The 19997-nt window shown below is 46.3% G+C and overlaps 1 protein-coding gene across 3 annotated transcripts in view; it reads left to right on the plus strand.

Moving 5' to 3' along the window:
• dhx36 (DEAH (Asp-Glu-Ala-His) box polypeptide 36) overlaps positions 1–19796 on the plus strand; it is a 96669-nt gene extending 76873 nt beyond the window's left edge. For all 3 annotated transcript variants that reach the window (XM_078204726.1, XM_078204735.1, XM_078204744.1), the window contains 6 exons: positions 2132–2215; positions 4184–4283; positions 4399–4489; positions 8271–8391; positions 11959–12111; positions 17018–19796. In XM_078204726.1, the coding sequence (XP_078060852.1) occupies positions 2132–2215; positions 4184–4283; positions 4399–4489; positions 8271–8391; positions 11959–12111; positions 17018–17191 (723 nt within the window). In that variant the 3' untranslated portion in view covers positions 17192–19796. The remainder of the gene's footprint in view (positions 1–2131; positions 2216–4183; positions 4284–4398; positions 4490–8270; positions 8392–11958; positions 12112–17017) is intronic.
• Positions 19797–19997: the final 201 nt, after the last annotated feature.

The raw sequence follows: 19997 nt of genomic DNA on the forward strand, positions 1-19997 counted from the left end.
CAGGCTGTCCCTTCGTCAGGTGACTGGGAGTTCCACCCACCTGACGAAGGGACAGCCTGTTCCGAAAGCTAGTGCCTTTGGCTACCAAATAAACCTGTTGGACTTTAACCTGGTGTTGTTCAACTTCTTACTGTGTTTACCCCAGTCCAACGCCGACATCTCCACATAATGGAGATGTCAGTGATTTGCTTCATGGAGAATTTTACTCATTTTCATTTTGTTTTTCACAGACTTTAGTGTCGATAGTTCTGACGCGGATTATGAAACATGCCAAATATTTTTTTGACATTGCGTCATAGCACCCAACAGTTAGTGGCACTTGCATCATCAGTTTCATATGGGTGTCACCCTCATGTCTTCGTTTATTGGCCTTGGGTGTTATCCTCTTTCTTTTTTGCCTATAATCTGCTGCTGCTGTTGCTCGTCTCATACACCCTCTTGTTTGTTGTTTCGTGTTGTCTGACTATCCTTGTTTCTGCTCATCATGCTTTATCAGATTGTAAAATTCTGAATGTGACTTTATTCAATATAAGGAGAGATACAGAAAGCAGGGAACTACAGGCCAGTTAGCTTCACATCTGTCCAAGGGAAAATGCTGGAATTATTATTAAGGAGGATAAAGCGAGGCATTTAGAAAAATCATGATGTAGTCAGGCAGAGTCAACATGGTTTTGTGAAAGGGAAATCAAGTTTGACTAATTAATTGGAGTTTTCTTTGAGGATGTAACAAGCAATGTGGATAAAGTAGAACCTGTGGATGTGGTGCACTTAGATTTCCAAAAGGTATTTGACCAGGTGCCACGTCAAAGGTTACGGCACCAAAGAAGTGCTTAGGGTCTGGCAGGCAGCATATGGGCATGAGCAGAGGATTGGTTAGCTGACAGGAAACAGAGAGGAGGCATAAACGGGTCATGTCTGAGCTGACAAGATGTGATGAGTGGGTTGCCACAGGGATCAGTGCTGGGGACTCCACTATTTGCAAGTTATATCAGTGATTTGGCTGGAAGGACCGAATGTATGGTTGCTAATCTTGCTGACACAAAGGTAGGAAGAGGACATGAGTCTGCAGAGGGAGGGTAGATAGGTTGTGGGCGGGCAAAACTTGGCAGATGGAGTATAATGTGGGAAAACATGAAATTGTCTGCTGTGGCAGGAAGAATAGATAATCAGTATCTAATAGGGAGAGACGAGAGAACTCTGGGGTACAGAGGGATCATAATGTCCCCATTTAGAAGCTCCAAAAGTTAGTATGCATGTAAAGCAAGCGATTAGGAAGGCAAATGCAGTGTTGTCATTTATTGCAAGTGCAATGAAATATAAAAGTGGGGATGTTTTTACTACAGCTGTACAGCGCATTGGTGAGACCAAATCTCGAGTACTGAGTATAGTTTTTATCTAATTTAAGGAAGGATGTAAATGTGTTAGAAGCAGTTCAGAGAAGGTTTACTAGACTAGTATCTGGAATAGGAAGGGTATCTTAAAAAGAAAGGTTGAACAGGCTGTGCCTGTATCCACTGAAGTTTAGAAGATTGCGGGATCTTATTGAAATGTACAAGATACTGAGGGGACTTGGCAGGGTGGATGCTGGAAGGATGTTTCCCCTGGTGGGAGAGAACTCCGGGACACAATTTAAAAATAAGAGGTCTCCCAGTTAACCCGGAGATGAGAATTTCTTTCTCTTGACGGCCGTGAATCTCTGAAACTCGCTTCCCCAGAGAGTGATAGAGACAGGGTCATTGGATATTTTTAAGGCAGGGGTAGGTAGATTCTTGACCAGTAAGGGAGTCTGAGGTTATCGGGGGGTAAGTAAATGTGGAGTTGAGGCCACAATCGAGTCAGCCATGATCTTGTTGAATGGTGGAGCAGGCTCGAGGGGCTGGATGGCCAACCCTGGATGGCCAATTAATTCGTAGGTTTGTACGTCTGTTCCTATGTTTGCCTTAGACGGTATCCCCCCCCCTGTCTTTCCAAACAGCCAACACATTGAACCTTCCTTTCCTTTCAGCAGGGTGAGCATTGCTCTTTCGTGTATCTACCCTTTAGAAAGGGTTGTGTGATTTGGCTGAGTCAGCACCTGCTGTTACAACCTTCCAGCGCGTGTGGTCTGATTGATGAATGTTTCTGTTTTCAGGGCTGGGAGGAAGCAAAAAGGAGAGGTTTCAGATCAGAGAAAGACTACTGTTGGGAATACTTTCTTTCCCCAAACAACCTGCAGGTAATGAACCTTTGTAACAATCTGTGATGTCTCTCGTTTAGAAGATAGAAGGTTAAATGAAGATTTATTTTAAGATAACAAAAGTATGAGGTGTTGGATAACGTAGATAGAGACTAAACGTTTCTATTGATGAGTGGGCCAGTAACCAGAGAATCCAGATTGAAGGTAAAAGCCAGGAGGGGGATGAGAATTCTTCTCACGACCTGGAATGCACTGTCTGACAGGATGGAGAAAACGGTTCCATCGTAACTTTTGGATATTTGAAAGTAAATGTTTGCGGGGCTAATTGTTGAGATCAAGGGAAATGGGACTCATTGACTGGCTCTTTAAATAAGCTGACACAGGCACAGTGGGCTGAATGGCCGCCTTCTATGCTGCTTGATTCCATGACCCAGGTGTCAATTTAGCCCAGAAACTGCTAGAAGGAGCGATCAAGGATGGGGTTTAAAATGGTACTTACAGGAACTGAGGGAGTTGGAAAAGTGGTGAGATTTTCTTTTTTATTCACTCATGGGCGTCCCTGGCTGGCCAGCATTTATTGCCCATCCTTTGTTGCCCTTGTCCTAAGGGCAGTTGAGAGTCAACCACTTTGCTGTGGCTCTGGAGTCACATGTAGGCCAGACCAGGTAAGGACGGCAGATTTCCTTCCCCAAAGGCCATAAGTGAACCAGATGTGTTTTTCTGACAATCGACGATAGTTTCATGATCATCCGTAGATTCTTAATTCCAGATATTTTTGATTGAATTCAAATTCCACCATCTGCCGTGGCGGGATTCGAACCCGGGTCCCCAGAACATTAGCTGAGTTTCTGGATTAATAGTCTAGCGATAATGCCACTAGACCAATGACTCCCATATTTCTCAGTGGCTTAGTGTTGGATTTATGAAGGGAGTTCCAAGAACAGGAACTCGAACACCCTGCCCATTTTCTGCTGAACATAACCGTGACTCTCTAAGATCAATAAATCATTTGAATAATAAGGGAAGAGCAAGATGCTGCAGCAATCTGAAATAAAAATAGAAAATGCTGGAGAAACCTGGCAGGTCTGGCAGCATCTGTGGAGAGAAAAAAAACAGCAAATGTTTTGAGTCCATCTGACTCCTCTGCAATGTTATTGTTGAGTGAGATTTATCAAGGGGATATGGAGCAAAGGCAGTTGTGGTAACAGATGAGCCACAATCCGATTGAATGATAGAGCAGACATGGGGGCTGAATGACTGGAATCCAAAGATAGAATCCCTACAGTGCAGAAGGAGGCCATTCAGCCCATCGAGTCTACACCAACCACAATCCCACCCAGGCCCCATTCCCATAACCCCACATATTTACCCTGCTAATCCCACTGACGCTAAGAGTCAATTTAGCATGGCCAATCAGCCTAACCCGCACATCTTTGGACTGTGGGAGGCAACCGGAGCATCCGGAGGAAACCCACGCAGACACGGGGAGAACGTGCAGACTCTACACAGACGGTGACTCGAGACTGGAATTGAACCTGGGTCCCTGGCGCCGTGAGACAGCAGCGCTAACCACCGTGCCACCCAAAAGAAAGGGATGCGATAAAAGGCTGCGTGGTTTGGTTGATTGGCCAGTCTTAATTGACCCTTAGTTTCAGGGGGAGTAGCAGGGTAAATATATCGGGTTATGGGGATAGGGCCTGAGTGGGATTGCTGTCAGTGCAGATTTGATGGGCCGAATAGCCTCCTTCTGCACTACAGGGATTCTATGTCCTCTTCCTCTCAGACATCACCTTGTCTTTCCTGTATTGAACTTGTGGTCACTTCTGTGCCCAGTCTATTGCTGTACTATATATGTAAGGTGGTTGTTGCGCGGGGGTGCTTTCCAACATGCTCCAGTTTCCATTGTGCGGTGTGGGGGACCTCCCTGAAGGTGGTTGAATTGAAGATGGTCTTGGCTTTGCTGGAGAAGTGTTCTGAAATAGCCTTTCACTTATTGTGTCACCACAGATGCTTCATAATATGAAAAGCCAGTTTACTGAGCACCTGCTGGTGGCTGGCTTTGTCAGCAGCAAGAACCCCAAAGATCCCAAGGCAAATATAAACTCAGGTAATGAACAGAAGGAAAATTCATTAAAATCTCAGCCGGAACGAAGCTGTTTCTGCTTTTTTTCCTCCTTTTCTGCTCACTCTTTTTTGGATTAATATCTGTTCTGTCCCGACAGACAACGAGAAGTTAATTAAAGCTGTGGTTTGTGCGGGCCTCTATCCGAAAGTGGCGAAAATACGACCAAGCTTCAGCAAGAAGAGAAAAATGTGAGAAAATTACTTTTGCCGCATAACAGTGTGACTGTGTGAACCTGAGAGCGGCACGGTGGTACAGTGGTTAGCACTGCTGCCTCATAGCGCCAGGGACCCGGGTTCAATTCCAGCCTCGGGTCACTGTTCTGTGCGGAGCATGCATGTTCTCCCTGTATTTGCGTGGGTTTCTTCCGGGTGCTCCGGTTTCCTCTCAGTCTGAAAGACATGCTGGTTAGGCGCATCGGCCGTGCTAAATTCTCCCTCATTGTAACCAAACAGGCGCCAGAGTGTGGCGACTAGGGGATTTTCACAGTAACTTCATTGCTGTGTTAATGTAAGCCTACTTGTGACTAATAAATAAACTTTAACTTTTACTTTGAGTCAAGGACGTGGAGGCTTTGGAGGGAGTGCAGAAAAGATTTACCAGGATGTTCCCTGGTATGGAGGGTATTAGCTCTGAGGAGAGATTGAATAAACTGGGATTGTTCTCCCTGGAAAGACGGAGGATGAGGGGCGACCTGACAGAAGTTTATAAAATTATGAGGGGCATAGATAGGGTGAACAGTAAGATAATAAGATCATGGCTGAACTTTTCGTGGACTCCGCTCCACTTACCCGCCCACTCACCATAACCCTTAATTCCTTTACTTTCTTTAATTCCTTTACTGTTACTATGAGGGGCCAGGACAGATTAGGCAAGAAAATCTTGGTTTTCGAGCTGAGGGATGAGCTTAACGTTTATGATGATTGGTAGAAGGATTAGAGGGGACATGAGGAAAAGTGTTTTCACTCAGTGATGGGTGTCTGGAATTCACTTCCTAAGTTGGTGGTTGAGGCTGAAACACTCAACTCATTTACAAGGATCTGCATCTGAAGTGCTGGAACCCGCAAGGCTATGGACCAGGTGCTGGAAAGTGGTATTAAAATGAGCACCTAGTTTATATTTTGGCCGGCACAGACACGTTGGGCTGAATGGCCTCTTTCTGCAACTATAAAGTTTCTATAGTTCCACACTAAACAGCCAGTTCATAAGATGTAAGGGCAGAATTAGGCCATTCGGCCCATTGAGTCCGCTCCACTATTCTATCATGGCTGATATGCTCCTTATCTCAATTTTCCTGCCTTCTCTCCATAACCCTTCAACCCATTCCCAATTAAAAATCTGTCTAACTCCTCCTTAAATTTACTCACTGTCCCAGCATCCACCGCACGTTGGGGTAGCGAATTCCACAGATTCATAACCCTTTGGGAGAAATAGTTTCTCCGCAACTCTGTTTTAAATTTGTCACCTCTTATCCTCGGACTATGACCTCTCGTCCCAGAATGCCCCACAAGAGGAAGCATCCACTCCACATCTACTTTATCCATACCTTTTATCATCTTGTATACCTCAATTTGATCTCCCCATATTCTCTAAATTCCGGAGTATCGGCCTAAACTGTTCAATCTCTCTTCATACGACTAACGCCTCATATCTGGAATCAATCTAGTGACCTAGATTGAGATCATGTAAGTGGTTGATACTTGGTGGATCCGGTTCGTTTACCCCATCAAATTAGTGCTTATTATTGAGATAGTAAAATACAGAAACCCTCATTCCTCTCCCCAATGGGCTTTGGCTTGCTGCTGTCCAGCTATAAAGTAAAGTTAAAGTTTATTTATTAGTCATAACTAGGCTTATGTTAACACTAATGAAGTTACTGTGAAAGTCCCTGAGCTGCCACACTCCAGCGCCTGTTCGGGTACACTGAGGGAGAATTTAGCATGGCCAATACACCCTAACCAGCACGTCTTTCGGATTGTAGGAGAAAACCGGAGCACCCGGAGGAAACCCACGCAGACAGGAGGAGAACGTGTAGACTCCACACAGACACTGACCCAAGCAGGGAATTGAACCCAGGTCCCTGGCACTGTGAGGCAGCAGTGCTAACCACTGTGCCACCCCACCTCAGATACTGCCCATCTCAAATACAAAGCATGCTTATACAAATGTGTGCAGTGAGGCTGTTGATGAATCCTTTGGTTGCTGTACATTTCTGAAAGCCAGTGTTTTGAGTTTTCTTTTTTGCTCTTGGAAATTAGAAATTTGAACCATGGTTCAGCATGCTGCTTGAATTGCTAGGTATTTATCAGTGTTTGTGCGGGGGTCCGTTTGTTTATAATGTTTAGATTCACTGAAATAAAACGCAAAGAGACAGAAATGTAATAGATATAATTGGAACTGCTGAAGCCTCTTTGAGTGCTGTTTTCCAGCTGGTGATTTTTGACTGTTCGAATTCCAGACTTGTCTGTCGGTCAGTTCCCTCTGCTGTCAGAGTACCTTCAGTTCTCAGATGTAGCACTAGATGGGAGTGTAGAGCAAAGAGTGTGAACTTGTCCCACTGAACAAGACGGCAAGCTGTGATCCTCACAGTCCAGCTGAAGGAGAGTGCTTCCCTTTTTGCCGCATTTCCTACCTCCCCATGCAGGCTGCTCTTAAAAACTCCTGTTGGAGTTAAACTGATTGCCCTCAGGGTAACTCACACAAATGGCTAACCTCTGTGATTGACAACAGCCCATTTTACACTGATGAGAAAGGGGCGAAAATCCAGCCCCGTCTCTCCGACACCTGCTTGTGTGAATTTACAGATGCAATCTTTCACATCTAATTTATTTATTAGTGTCACGAACAGGCTTACATTAACACTGCATGAAGTTAGTGAAAATCCCCAAGTCGCCACACTCCGGCGCCTGTTTGGGTACACTGAGGGAGAATTTAGCATGGCCAATGCACCTAACCAGAGCATCTTTTGGACTGTGGGAGGAAACCGGAGCACCCGGAGGAAACCCACGCAGACACGGGGAGAATGTGCAAACTCCACACAGACAGTGACCCAAGCCGGGAATCGAACCCGGGTCCCTGCCTGGCACTGTGAGGCAGCAGTGCTAACCACTGTGCCGCCACTCTTGCACACGTCAGTGTGTGCACTGATGCACTCTCATAATCACACTCAATACTCACTGTCAGACTCTTGAGGGGGTCAGAGGATATCAGCCACGGACCCTGCCTATTCCACCGCCTCCCCAGCCCAACCCAGGTCAGTAATTAGGAGACCAACACTTTCAGTTCAACTCACTCAGCAGAGATGGGAAGGGTTCCCTGGCCTGAAAGACATAGTGACACCCTGGATGGTATCTTTACTCACATGACCAGACCATTTAATCTTCATTCGTGCTACATTGAGTGGGAAGTAAAATCAGAATTCCGCCTGGTTCCTCCTCCACTTTTGAGGTTGATTGTTGCCAAACAACGAAAGACCTTTTCCCTCAGATGATAGAAAGTGCTTTCGTAGGAAGAGGCAGAATTTTTTAAGCACTAAAAAGTGGATGCTGGAAATCTGAAATAAAAACAGAGAATGCTGGAAAGGTCCAGCAGATCTGGCAGCACAGAGTTAATGTTTCCAGTCTGCTGTTTCTCTCTCCACGGATGCTGCCAGACCTGCTGGACTTTTCCAGCATTCTCTGTTTCTGTTTCATGTCAGAAGCTTCTAAGATTCAGGTGGGGCACTTCCCATGAGCCTCTTGCTCTTCACTGTACTATCAGGAGGACGCAATCCCCAGCAAAGCAAAACAATCGCTGGGCATTTGCGATTATTCCGCCAAAGCTATGGTGACCATCAGGTGACGCTCTAACCCTCCCATCCCAAAGGAAATCCAGTCCCATTATCGGGCGTTAATTTGCCATTACTCCCTGAAGAACCTCAACTGGACTCTCAGCATCTCACTAACTGGCTGGTCCCCCACTTTGTACTTTCAGGGCTAAAGTCTTCACCAAGTCAGATGGAAGAGTCAACATTCACCCGAAATCTGTCAATGCCGAAGAGGGTGAATTTGAGCATAACTGGTTAATCTACCATTTGAAGATGCGAACGAGCAGTGTAAGTGTTCCTGTAAAATCTCCCCCTCTCCGTCTGTCTCCCTCTCTGCTTGTCTAAATCACCCAGAACTGTTGCAGTACAGTGCATATAAGAGACATTTCCACAGGGGAGCGATCTTTCCTGAAACCTCAGCCTGTGATGTTACCATCTGTTCCTTTCCCTCGGCGTGTGAGAGCAGCATTTTGATTGTATCCCAAGGTGCACTTAACTCTAAGCACTGGATTGTGGTAATGAGCCTGTAGTTTCAGGTGAAATATTCATTGTTCCATTCCATCGATTGGATTCAAACTACATTTGCGAGTATCGTGACTGCAGAAATTCCAACCCCTGGCTTTCTACCTCTCATGCCCTCGACCCTTTTCAGAGAGATTCCTGGGTTCTAACATCATAGAAACATAGAAGATAGGAGAAGGAGGAGGCCATTTGGCCCTTCGAGCCTGCTCCGCCAATCATCACAACCAGGGCTGATTCTGCTTTCTCCCCATATCCTTTGATCCCATTCACCCCAAGTGCTATATCCAGCCGCCTCTTCAATACATTCAATGTTTTGGTATCAACTACTTCCTGTGGTAATGAATTCCACAGGCTCACCACTCTGGACGAAGAAATGTCTCCTCATCTCCATCCTAAATGGTCCACCCCGAATCCTCAGACTGTGACCCCAGGTTCTGGACTCCCCCATCATCGGGAATATCCTTCCTGCATCTACTGGGTCTAGACCTGTTAGAATTTTGTGTGTCTTTATGAAATCCTCTCCCCCCCCCCATTCGTCTGAACTCCAGCGAAAACAATCTTAACCTAGTCAATCTCTCCTCATACATCAGTTCCACCATCCCTGGAATCAGCCTGGTAAACCTTCGCTGCACTCCCTCGAGAGCAAGAACATCCTCAAAAAGGGAGACCAAAACGGCACACGCTATTCTAGGTGTGGCCTCACTAAAGCCCTGTATAATTGCAACAACACATCCCTGCTCCTGTACTCGAAACATCTCACGGTGAAGGCCAACATACCATTTGCCTTCTTCACCACCTGCATGTTTACCTTCAGCGACTGGTGCACGAGGACACCCAGTTCCTGCTGCACACTCCCCCCTCCCGATTTACAGCCAAATCATCTGTAGTGGTCAGAGCCGTGTACTTCCTGGCCTTCCAGCTTGATGGTAGCATTCTCTCCTCTGAGTCCGATGGGTACACGTTCAAACCTGAGCACAGAGACTTAATTTGATTTGAGGTTTACACCATGGAAACAGGCCCTTTGGCCCAACTTGTCCCTGCCACCCAGTTTATACCACTAAGTTAGTCCCAATTGCCTGCATTTTGCCCATATCCCTCTGTACCAATTTACCCACATAACTGGCTAAATGCTTTTTAAAAGACAAAATTGTACTCTCCTCTACTACTACCTCTGGAAGCTTGTTCCAGACACTCACCACCCTCTGTGTGAAAAAATTGCCCCTCTGGACCATTTTGTATCTCTCCCCTCTCACCTTTAATCTATGCATTCTAGTTTCTCCCCTACCTTTGGGAAAAGATGTTGACTATCTTATCCTTATCTGTGCCCTTCATTATTTTATAGACCTCTATAAGATCACCCCTAAGCCTCCTATGCTGCAGGGAAAAAAGTTCCAGTCTATCCAGCTTCTCCTCATAACTCAAACCATCAAGTCCCGGTAGCATCCTCGTAAATCTTTGCTGCACTCTTTCTAGTTTAGTAATATCCTTTCTATAATAGGGTGACTAGAAGTGTAGCCTTGGCCAAGTGCGGAACATAGACGCACCCCCAGTGCCTTGCTGAGGGAGTATCACACTGTTGTGCTGTCTATTGGTGAGGTGGTAGAATGAGGCTGTGCTCTTGTGCACTGCTTTAAAGAAGAATGGAGTTCTCAGCAGCCTCCTGGCCAATATTCATCCCTCGCCAGTATCACCAAAACAGATTTTCTGGCCATTATCACAATCGCTCCTTTTGGGAATTTGCAATGTGTTTGTTGGTTGCCGCGTTTCCCTTCACTACAACAGTGACAGCATTTCAAATGGACTTCTTTGACAGTGAAGTTAAGCACTTTGGGTTGTGAAAGACATGTGTATAAAAGTAAGTTGTTCTTTCCAAGGTAGGTGGACGGCAGCATTCCTGGCCTAGGGAATCACCACCAGTCGGTGTTTCCAAAATAATGCATGTCGTTCGAGCCTAAGCGGACTGACTTTGGGAACATTGAGAGAAAGCTGAGTGCTTGGGGGTGCAATTTGTCCTTTTGGGGGGGACACCACCCTCCCTCCTGCACCATTGTAAGCCTTGAGATTAAACCCTGAGTGTTTACAATGAGCATTATCTGGGAACATTTATTACTAATGTGTTTGAAGCACAGTTCATTCCTATGGCCTTCTCAACGGTGGGTCGGCTTTCAGAGTTAGAATGTTCACAGGTAAGAAATCAGTTGTGGACTGAGAGGCGAAATGGGAGAGAGTGAATTGTTTTGCACGGTGCCCAATGTTATTTTGTAAGTTTGTTGTGGAGATGCCGGCGTTGGACTGGGGTGGGGCACAGTAAGAAGTCTCACAACACCAGGTTAAAGTCCAACAGATTTAATTGGAATCACGAGCTTTCGGAGCACTGCTCCTTCATCAGGTGAGATTTTGTAACTCGGTTGACTTCAATCGAGAAGGAAGTTGAACGGGTGTAGGGGTGAATGTTGATTGACCAGGACCTGTTTTCTGTTACCCACACGTCACCTCACCCTAAGAGACTGATTTTCCCCCTCTCCAAAATAAGAAAAGGTTTTAAATAAGAAAAAAGAACATAGGGGTGGGATTTTCCAACTGCTCACGTCCCAGGAATAGAAAAACAGAAATAAGGGTTGCACGGTCGTTAGCACTGCTGCCTCAGAGCACCAGGGCCCTGGGTTCAATTCCGGCCTTGGGTCACTGTCTGTGCGGAGTCTGCACATTCTTGCCCGTGTCTGCGTGGGTTTCCTCCGGGTGCTCCGGTTTCCTCCCACAGTTCGAAAGATGTGTGGGTTAGGTGGATTGGACATGCCAAATTGACCCTGAGTGCCAGAGGGACTAGCTAGGGTAAATGTATGGGGATAGGGCCTGGGTGGGATTGTGGTCAGTGCACATTCGATGGGCCGATTGGCGGCCTCCTGCACTGTAGGGATTCTATGAGAAATTACCCCCCCCCTCCCCTGAGCTGATATGCCAAATTTTGTCTCGCCCGCTAGGATTCCCGCAGCAGACAGAACTGGATATTTTCGGCCAAGGAGCCTGAAGTTCAGAACCCGCAGCGCTGCCCTGCGGCCTCCTACCTCAGGCAGGGTACACCTGCTATACAAAGTTTCCTTATTGCTGTTGAATGACTGCTGCCCAAATCCAGTGGCCACATTGACACTGCATTTCCTCCTATTCTTGCCGGACATCACTGCACTTAAAACTAAAATGCGTCTGATCATCTGGTTCTCGTTTGCAGCACCTCTGCAGCAGCTAAGTGGCAGCCATTTGTTGCGCGGTTCTTCCCATCAGTCCTGTTGTTGGCTTGTACTCACTGAGGGCCTTGGTATCTTGACTGTTTCACAGATCTACCTGTACGATTGCACCGAGGTCTCCCCTTACTCCTTGTTGTTCTTTGGAGGAGATATCTCGATACAGAAGGAACAGGGCCAGGAGACCATCTCTGTGGATGAATGGATTGTCTTCCAGTCACCATCCAGAATCGCCCATTTAGTAAAGGTAAAAAAAAAACAACTTGGGAATTGTATTGTGAATTGAAACTTGAAGCTATCTTTCAGAGACGGATGCCGGCTGCTGTACAGTTTCAGCAAGTTGCTTTATTTGAGAAATTCAGAAATGCGATGTAGATTTGAATTTTGTTACTGTCCTAATTAATCCTCTTTTATAATCTCCAGTACAGTTCTAGGGATGTTGTTCTGAACCTCCGAGAGAGATGTCTAAACCTCACATTTGTTTCAAAGAAAACTTTATTAATTATTTATCAAGGGTTTTGATTGAATAGACAGTGAGAATCTGGCAGCTGGGTCAATTAGGTACAGGTGCAGATTTAGGATAATGGGCAAAATAATCCGAGGAGACGAGTCTACTTTTATTTTAACGTGGCGGGTGTATTACGAACCAATGGCGGGGTGTATTATGAACCAATGGCGGGGTGTATTACGAAGCAGTGGTGAGGTGTATTACGAAGCAGTGGTGAGGTGTATTACGAAGCAGTGGTGAGGTGTATTACGACCTGGTGGCAAGACGCTGCCAGCTGGAGTGGGTTGCCATAAATATAAGATAGTGACGAATAAGATTAATATGGAATTCCGGAAAAACTCTTTGATCTGGAGAGTGTCTAAATAACAGAAACGTTAAGAGCAGGAGCAAGCTGTTTGGACCATCAAACCCGCTCCGTTATTCACTCAGATCATAGCTGATCTGACTGTGATCTCAATTCCACTTCCTTGTCAGCTTCCCCTTTTCTCCTGACTCCCTTGTCAATCAAAAATCTACCTCACTCAGTCTTGAATACATTCAATGGCCCAGTCGCCACTGCTTCCTGAGGAAGAGAATTCCACAGCCGAACGATCCTCAGGAATTCTCAAAAACGTGGAACTCTGTAGCACATGGAGCAATTGAGGCGCAGGTAAACGAAAAGGCGATATAGGGGAGAAAGGAATAGAAGGATATATCGATGGGGTTAAATGAAGAGGGATAGGAGAGCATAGATGGGCCGAATAGCTTGTTTCTGTGCTAAACTACTTTGTGATGCTAGTCCAATAACGTAACTCGTGCCCTGGGTTGGAAAGATGGAAATTGGGCGAGTTTCCCCTCCTGATCAGTGGCCACTGACTCCCTCTGGGCAGTGTTTGTGTTTCAAACTCTGGGTGAGAATATGGACAGGCTCCGATCTCCTCAATTTCACAGCTGATGCTCGAGGGAGATTCTAGTGGGTAACCGGTGCCTGTGTAGCCAAACCCCATCAGGAAGGAGATAGGGGAGAAGATTGTGAAACCACTTTGTACGCAAACAATTCCCCAAGCTGCCTAACCTGTAATTGCAGTGAAATCCATTATACAAACATCTGCTGGCAGCTGATTATGGATAATAATCTCTGGAATTACTGAAGTTCTGACCATAGAATCGTCGGGTTAATTGCAGCTTGATTTCTCCTGTTTGGACTGCCATTTTTAAAAATATTTAATTTGAACAGAGGAACAGGTAAGAGACCATTTGGGGTAGCACTGTGGTTAGCACTGCTGCCTCACAGCACCAGGGACCCAGGTTCAATTCCAGCCTCGGGTCACTGTCTGTGTGGAGTTTGCACGTTCTCCCCATGTCTGCGTGGGTTTCCTCCGGGTGCTCCGATTTCCTCCCACACTCCAAAGATGTGTGGATTAGGTGGATTGGCCATGCTAAATTGCCCTGTAGTGTCACGGTGATTAGCCGGGTAAAGGGATAGGGGCTGGGTGGGATTTTGTTGGTGCAGGCTTGATGGGCTGAATGGCCTCCTTCTGCACTGTAGGGATTCTATGATTCAGATCCTCGTGCTGGAACCATAGCTCCATCAAACCACCCATCTTGATTTTGTTCCCTTTAATATCCGAGCCTTAAAAAATCTATTAAGCCCAGTTTTGAAGGTATCAGTTGACCCCCCCCCCCTCCCAAGCCTTGCAGCTTTTTGCAGGAGAGTATTCCAGGTTTCCACTAGCTTTTGTGTGAAAGAAGTGTTTCCCGATGTCCCCCTTGAATGGCCTGGCTATTTAATCTTAAAGGCTAATGGTCCCTTTGTTCTGGGTTCCTTCCACCAGAGGATATACCGTCAATTCATCATTGGAACCGCCTCATCTTGATCTTTGATATTCCCAGCAATAGCGCCGTGCCAATGCTGCGTGTCGTTTGTAAAGCAACATTTTCAGCCTCAGCATCATGTTAGGGAATCTGTGCTTCACCCCTCCCAAGGCCAATATATCCCTCCTGAGGTGTGTGGTGCCCAGAACGTGAATGCAGTGACCCATTAGCAGTACTAATGGACAGCATTGTTCCTGTGACAGCCACAGAAAAACACTCCTTTGTATCAATTAAATTGAGGTGTGAAACAATGAGACAGATAGGCACACTGTACAAATGGGTAACCTTACCCCTCATTAAGTTATCAGAATCCCAATTGAGTTGATTTGTGCACGTCAGGGTAATTATAGCCCTTGCAATCTGATCATAAGCTGTGGGCTGAGAGTCTGATATGAATCCTCAAGCCAGATGCTAGTTTAAAATTAATTCTCTCCATTTTGCTTCACACTTTATAGGTCATAGTCGGAGTGGTGCTTTAATAGTCAGGATTATAGTGACCGCATGTGTCACGTTCTGTCTGCACTTCTACAGCTCATGGAGTTTCCCTGGGATTGCGGGGAATTACACGGTGTTTTTTTCTTTTGTGGAAACCAAATCCTGAAGGATTGATGGTGATTCAAGAACTGCTAGTGTGGAGTTTGCACGTTCTTCCGATGTCTGCATGGGTTTCCTCCGGGTGCTCCGGTTTCCTCTCATGCTCCAAAGATGTGCGGGTTAGGTGGATTGGCCATGCAAAATTGTCCCTTAATTCACTTGTGGGACATGGGCGTCACTGGCTGGCCAGCCAACATTTATTACCCATCCCCAGTTGCCCATGAAGGGCAGTTGAGAGTCAACCACATTGCTGTGAGTCACATGTAGGCCAGACCAGATAAGGACAGCAGATTTCCTTCCCTAAAGGACATTAGTGAACCAGATGGGTTTTTCTGATGGTCATCAGTAGATTCTTAATTCCAGATATTTTTTATTGAATTCAGACTTCACCATCTGCTGTGGTGGGATTTGAACCCGGGTCCCAGAACATTAGCTGAGTTTCTGGATTAATAGTCGAGTGATAATATCAAAAGGCCATCACCTCCCCTTCGTATCATGGAGAGTAAATGCATGGGGTTATGGGGATCGGGCCTGGGAGGGATTGTTGTCAGTGCAGGCTCGATGGGCTGAATAGCTTCCTTCTGCACTGTGAGGATTTTATGATTGTATGAACAGGGCAAGATTCAGAATTGCAGCTGCTGATGTACCGTGCAGACCATGATTCGGAGAGCCAGCCACCCACAGCGACTTTGATTCAAACCATCTCACTTTCCCTTTCTCTCCTCGAGGCACTGAGCGTGACTGTTGTTTGAGATGTGATTCTTCAGAACCTCAGCATCTTTGCCCCACATTGATCATTCTTCGCAAGTTCAGCATCAATAACCCGGGGAGGGGGGCACCTCCAAGCCCACGCTTCTGTCCTCACTTGAAATTTGCACACTTGCTTCCTCACAGTAGGTCAATGGGTAATGATGAGGGGTTGCGAATATGTGTCCCCCCACCCCCACTTGTTCTTAGCCTGCTGACTTGGTGACTGATTCACGACATTCACAACCCTGCAGTCATTTGAGACCTTACTTCGCAGGTCTGGGACTGATTGCATCTGCTTAGCTCAGTAGCACTGGGGCACTTAGCCACTGAAACATCAGGACAACTCGGTTATGTCAGCATGAAGCACATCACACAAGCTTGATTTTCTAACGCTGCAACAAGACCTCCTCTGGTCAAAAACCCTTGAAGATTTAATCAGATCTCGAGATAAAGGTTTTTTTAAAATTCATTCATGGGACATGGGCGTCGCTGGCTGGCCAGCATTTATTGCTGTGGGTCTGGAGTCACATGTCGGCCAGACCAGGTAAGGACGGCAAATTTCCTTCCCTAAAGGGCATTTGGGCGGCACGGTAGCACAGTGGTTAGCACTGCTGCTTCACAGCTCCAGGGACCTGGGTTCGATTGCCGGCTTGGGTCACTGTCTGTGTGGAGTTTGCACATTCTCCTCGTGTCTGCGTGGGTTTCCTCTGGGTGCTCCGGTTTCCTCCCACAGTCCAAAGATGTGTGGGTTAGGTTGATTGGCTATGCTAAAATTGCCCCTTAGTGTCCTGAGATGTGTAGGTTAGAGGGATTCGTGGGTAAATATGTCGGGATATGAAGAAGGAACTAGACGCCCTTCTGCAAGATAAGGGCCTGGGTGGGATTGTGGTCGGTGCAGACTCGATGGGCCGAATGGCCTCTTTCTGCACTGTAGGGTTTCTATGATTCTATTAGTGAACCAGATGAGTTTTTCCGACAATCAACAATAGTTTCATGGTCATCAGGAGATTCTTAATTCCAGATTTTTAAAAAATTGAATTCAAATTGTATCAGCTGCCATGGTGGGATTCGAACCTAGGTCCCCAGAACATTAGCTGAGTTTCTGGATTAATAGTCTAGCGATAATACCACTAGACCATCGTTACCCCTGGTATGCTAGTTGTTTTAGGCTTTTTGATTTTGAATTTTGATTTGATTTATTATTGTCACATGTATTAGTATACAGTGAAAAGTATAGTTTTTTGCATGCTATAGACAAAGCATACCGTACATAGAGAAGGAAAGGAGAGGGTGCAGAACGTAGTGTTGCAGTCAGAGCTAGGGTGCAGAGAAAGATCAGCTTTACGCGAGGTAAGTCCATTCCAAAGTCTGATGGCAGCAGTCTAGTCTAGACTTGCACTGTCTAGTGTGCACTTGTGTTCATGCTGAGACCTTTCCCTCACCGCAGGATCTGAAGAAGGAACTAGACGCCCTTCTGCAAGACAAGATCAAGAAGCCCCGACCTGTGGACTGGAATAATCGATCGAAAGATTGTGCTGTCCTTTCAGCAATCATAGACTTGATAACCACACAAGACAACGCCAGCGCTAAGAACTACACGCCCCGATTCCAGAGCAACTGAAGCCACGACGCCTGTCACTGATTTTCTAGAGGGGTTCAGGCTGATCTTAAAACACTTTATTGTAGCTCGTAAGTGCAGAGTTGTTTTGTGTCATTGACTTTTTTTTTTGGCTAACTGAACAGAGGTTTTGGAAAATACGCCTGAGGGTCTCATTGGTAAGATTGCATCGGCCTGTGCGCACAGAATAAAATGGCTGGTGCGTTTAAAAAGCATCGTTACGTTCTGCCTCGGAGTGTCGGAGGGGTGCGGGCATCGCACCTTGGTGGTCTCAGGCAGTGCTGTTGCACAGCTTTGTGCTTTGTTTATCATCTTCTTGAATAAAAGGCCATTCTTTTCCAATTCAATTCATCCCTCCTCCAACCCGGGAAAGCTGAGGGTTGGACTTTTATTTTGTTAAGAATTAAATGAAGGATAAGTGAACTCGAGTAAGAACAGGAAATCTAATCAAATCTAACAGGGTCCAGGGTCATATTTAGGTGTGGACCTCTTATCCGAACCTGAAAGTCTCCCCAAGACATTAACCCTTCCTTTCTCTTTACAGATGTTGATGCAGCTGTTCTCTGCATTCCTTTTCATTTTCTCTTCTGTTTACACTCTGTTCATTGTGTGATGGGCAATGCTTTAAAATCTAAACAATTTTTTGCATAACTCCCAAGTGATGGGGTGTCAGTGGAGAAGCTTCGTGCCATTGGTTAATTTAGTTAATTGGGCAGCACGGTGGCACAGTGGTTAGCACTGCTGCCTCACAGCACCGGGGACCCGGTTCAATTCCGGCCACAGGTGACTGTGTGGAGTTTGCACGTTTCCCTGTGTCAGCGTGGGTTTCCTCCGGGTGTTCTGGTTCCCTACCACACTTCAAAGTTGTGCAGGTTAGGTAGATTGGCTATGCTAAATTGACCATTAGTGTCAGGGTATAGGATTAGCAGGGTAAATATGCTGGGTTACGGGGATAGGTCCTGGGTGGGATAGTTGTTGGTGTAGGCTCGATGGGCTGAATGGCCTCTTCCTGCACAGTAGGGATTCTATGATTCTAGCACTAGTCCATGGTGAAGCAGCAGTGCTCCACATGACTTTGTTTTTGTATTTAATTTCACCGTTGTTTAAAAACGCAATGATGAACAGAAAGCACTGAGACTTAGTGCGGTTAGAAAAAAAATGACGAGTGGACCTCTGTTCCATCTAAAATTCCAAGGGGGAGACTCAGAGGAGCGTCCATCCTTTTGACTGACCATTGTCCTTTTGCTGCATCATTGGAAACTCCTCACTTGAGGGTTGCCACTAACCGAAACCATGGGGGGAATTTCAACACAACTCTCTAAATGGGAATCTCAAAGACTCCAGTGAAATACGACACCCCCCCCCCCCCCCCCTCCTCCCCCTTTCAAATTTCTCTCGCGTTCGGATGGGAATGATGCTGGGCAGGATTATAAAACCAGCATTGCCAGATGGCCAACCTAGGTTCAAATTAACCCCCCCCCCCCCTTGCCGGTGGTTCGACTGCCTGATAACTGTGGGATCCATTGCTCTGGACCTGAGGAAAGGAACAGGATGAGAGCCTTTAGGACCTTTGAGCCTGATCTGCCATTGAGTGAGATCATGGCTGATCTCCAATAACTCCACGTACTCACCTTTGCCCCACAGCCCTTAATAGGGTTTGTTTGGTGGCGCGGTGGTTAGCACTGCTGCCTCGGTGCCAGGGACCTGGGTTCGATTCCCGGCTTGGGTAGCTCTCTGTGCAGAGTTTGCATGTTCTCCCCGTGTCTGCGTGGGTTTCCTCCAGGTGCTCCGGTTTCCTCCTACAGTCCGAAAGACGTGCTGGTTAGGGTGCATTGGCCATGCTAAATTCTCCCTCAGTGTACCCGAACAGGCGCCGGAGTGTGGTGACTGGAGGATTTTCACAGTAGCTTCATTGCAGTGTTAATGTAAGCCTACTTGTGACACTAATAATAAATAACAAAAATCTATCAGTCTCTGATTTAAAATTTGCAAACAATCTAGCTGGCGTCACCTTCCAGACTTTCCACCCTTTGCATGTAGAAGTGTTTCCTAATTTGGCTCTGAAAGATCAGGCCTGAATCTTTAGACTATTTTCCCTAACCCTGTACTCCCCAATCCTTGGAAATAATTTCTTTTTCTCTACCCTCATCTGTTCTGCTTAATGTCTTGAAGACTTTGGAATCATCCCTACTCTTCTACATTCCAAGGAATACAACCCTGGATTGTGTAGCCTTTCCTGACAGTTTAACACTTGGGAGTTTTAAAGACTTTTAAAAACAAATTAAGGTTAGGTTTAGCCTCCATTTCCATGTGTAAAGTTTTGCCTTTGTGACAACCTGTCTTGCCTGTAGATTTTTTTTTCTTTATTCATTCATGGGGTGTGGGTGTGCCCCATCCCCAATTGTCCACGAGAAGGTGGTGGTGAGGTGAGCTGCCGCCCTGAATCCCGCCGCAGTCCATGTGGGCATTACCTTGCCACTGGCCCTGGCACACTGAGCAATTCAGATTGCCGTGGCCTTAGAGCAGTCTTTTCAGAGCACAAGCGTTGCCAAGGAACATCGCAGAAGTCACAGCTCCAGCTGTGTCTCTTTAATGTGCCATAAAGTTGGGGGGTTGGCCTCTTGAAACAACGGTTAGGTTAATCACCCCCCCCCGATGTTAGAGCTACTCTGAATCCGCCAGTGCATGTGAGCAAATGCCATGTGAGACTCTTCCGCAAGCAATTCTCCAATCCAAGACTTGAGTACTTAATCTTGGCTGGCTCTGCGGTACCTTGTGGGGTGCGTGCACAATTGTCAGAGATTAGGTA

The sequence above is a fragment of the Mustelus asterias genome, chromosome 3, assembly GCF_964213995.1.
Source record: "Mustelus asterias chromosome 3, sMusAst1.hap1.1, whole genome shotgun sequence".
NCBI classification, from domain to species: Eukaryota; Metazoa; Chordata; class Chondrichthyes; order Carcharhiniformes; family Triakidae; genus Mustelus; species Mustelus asterias.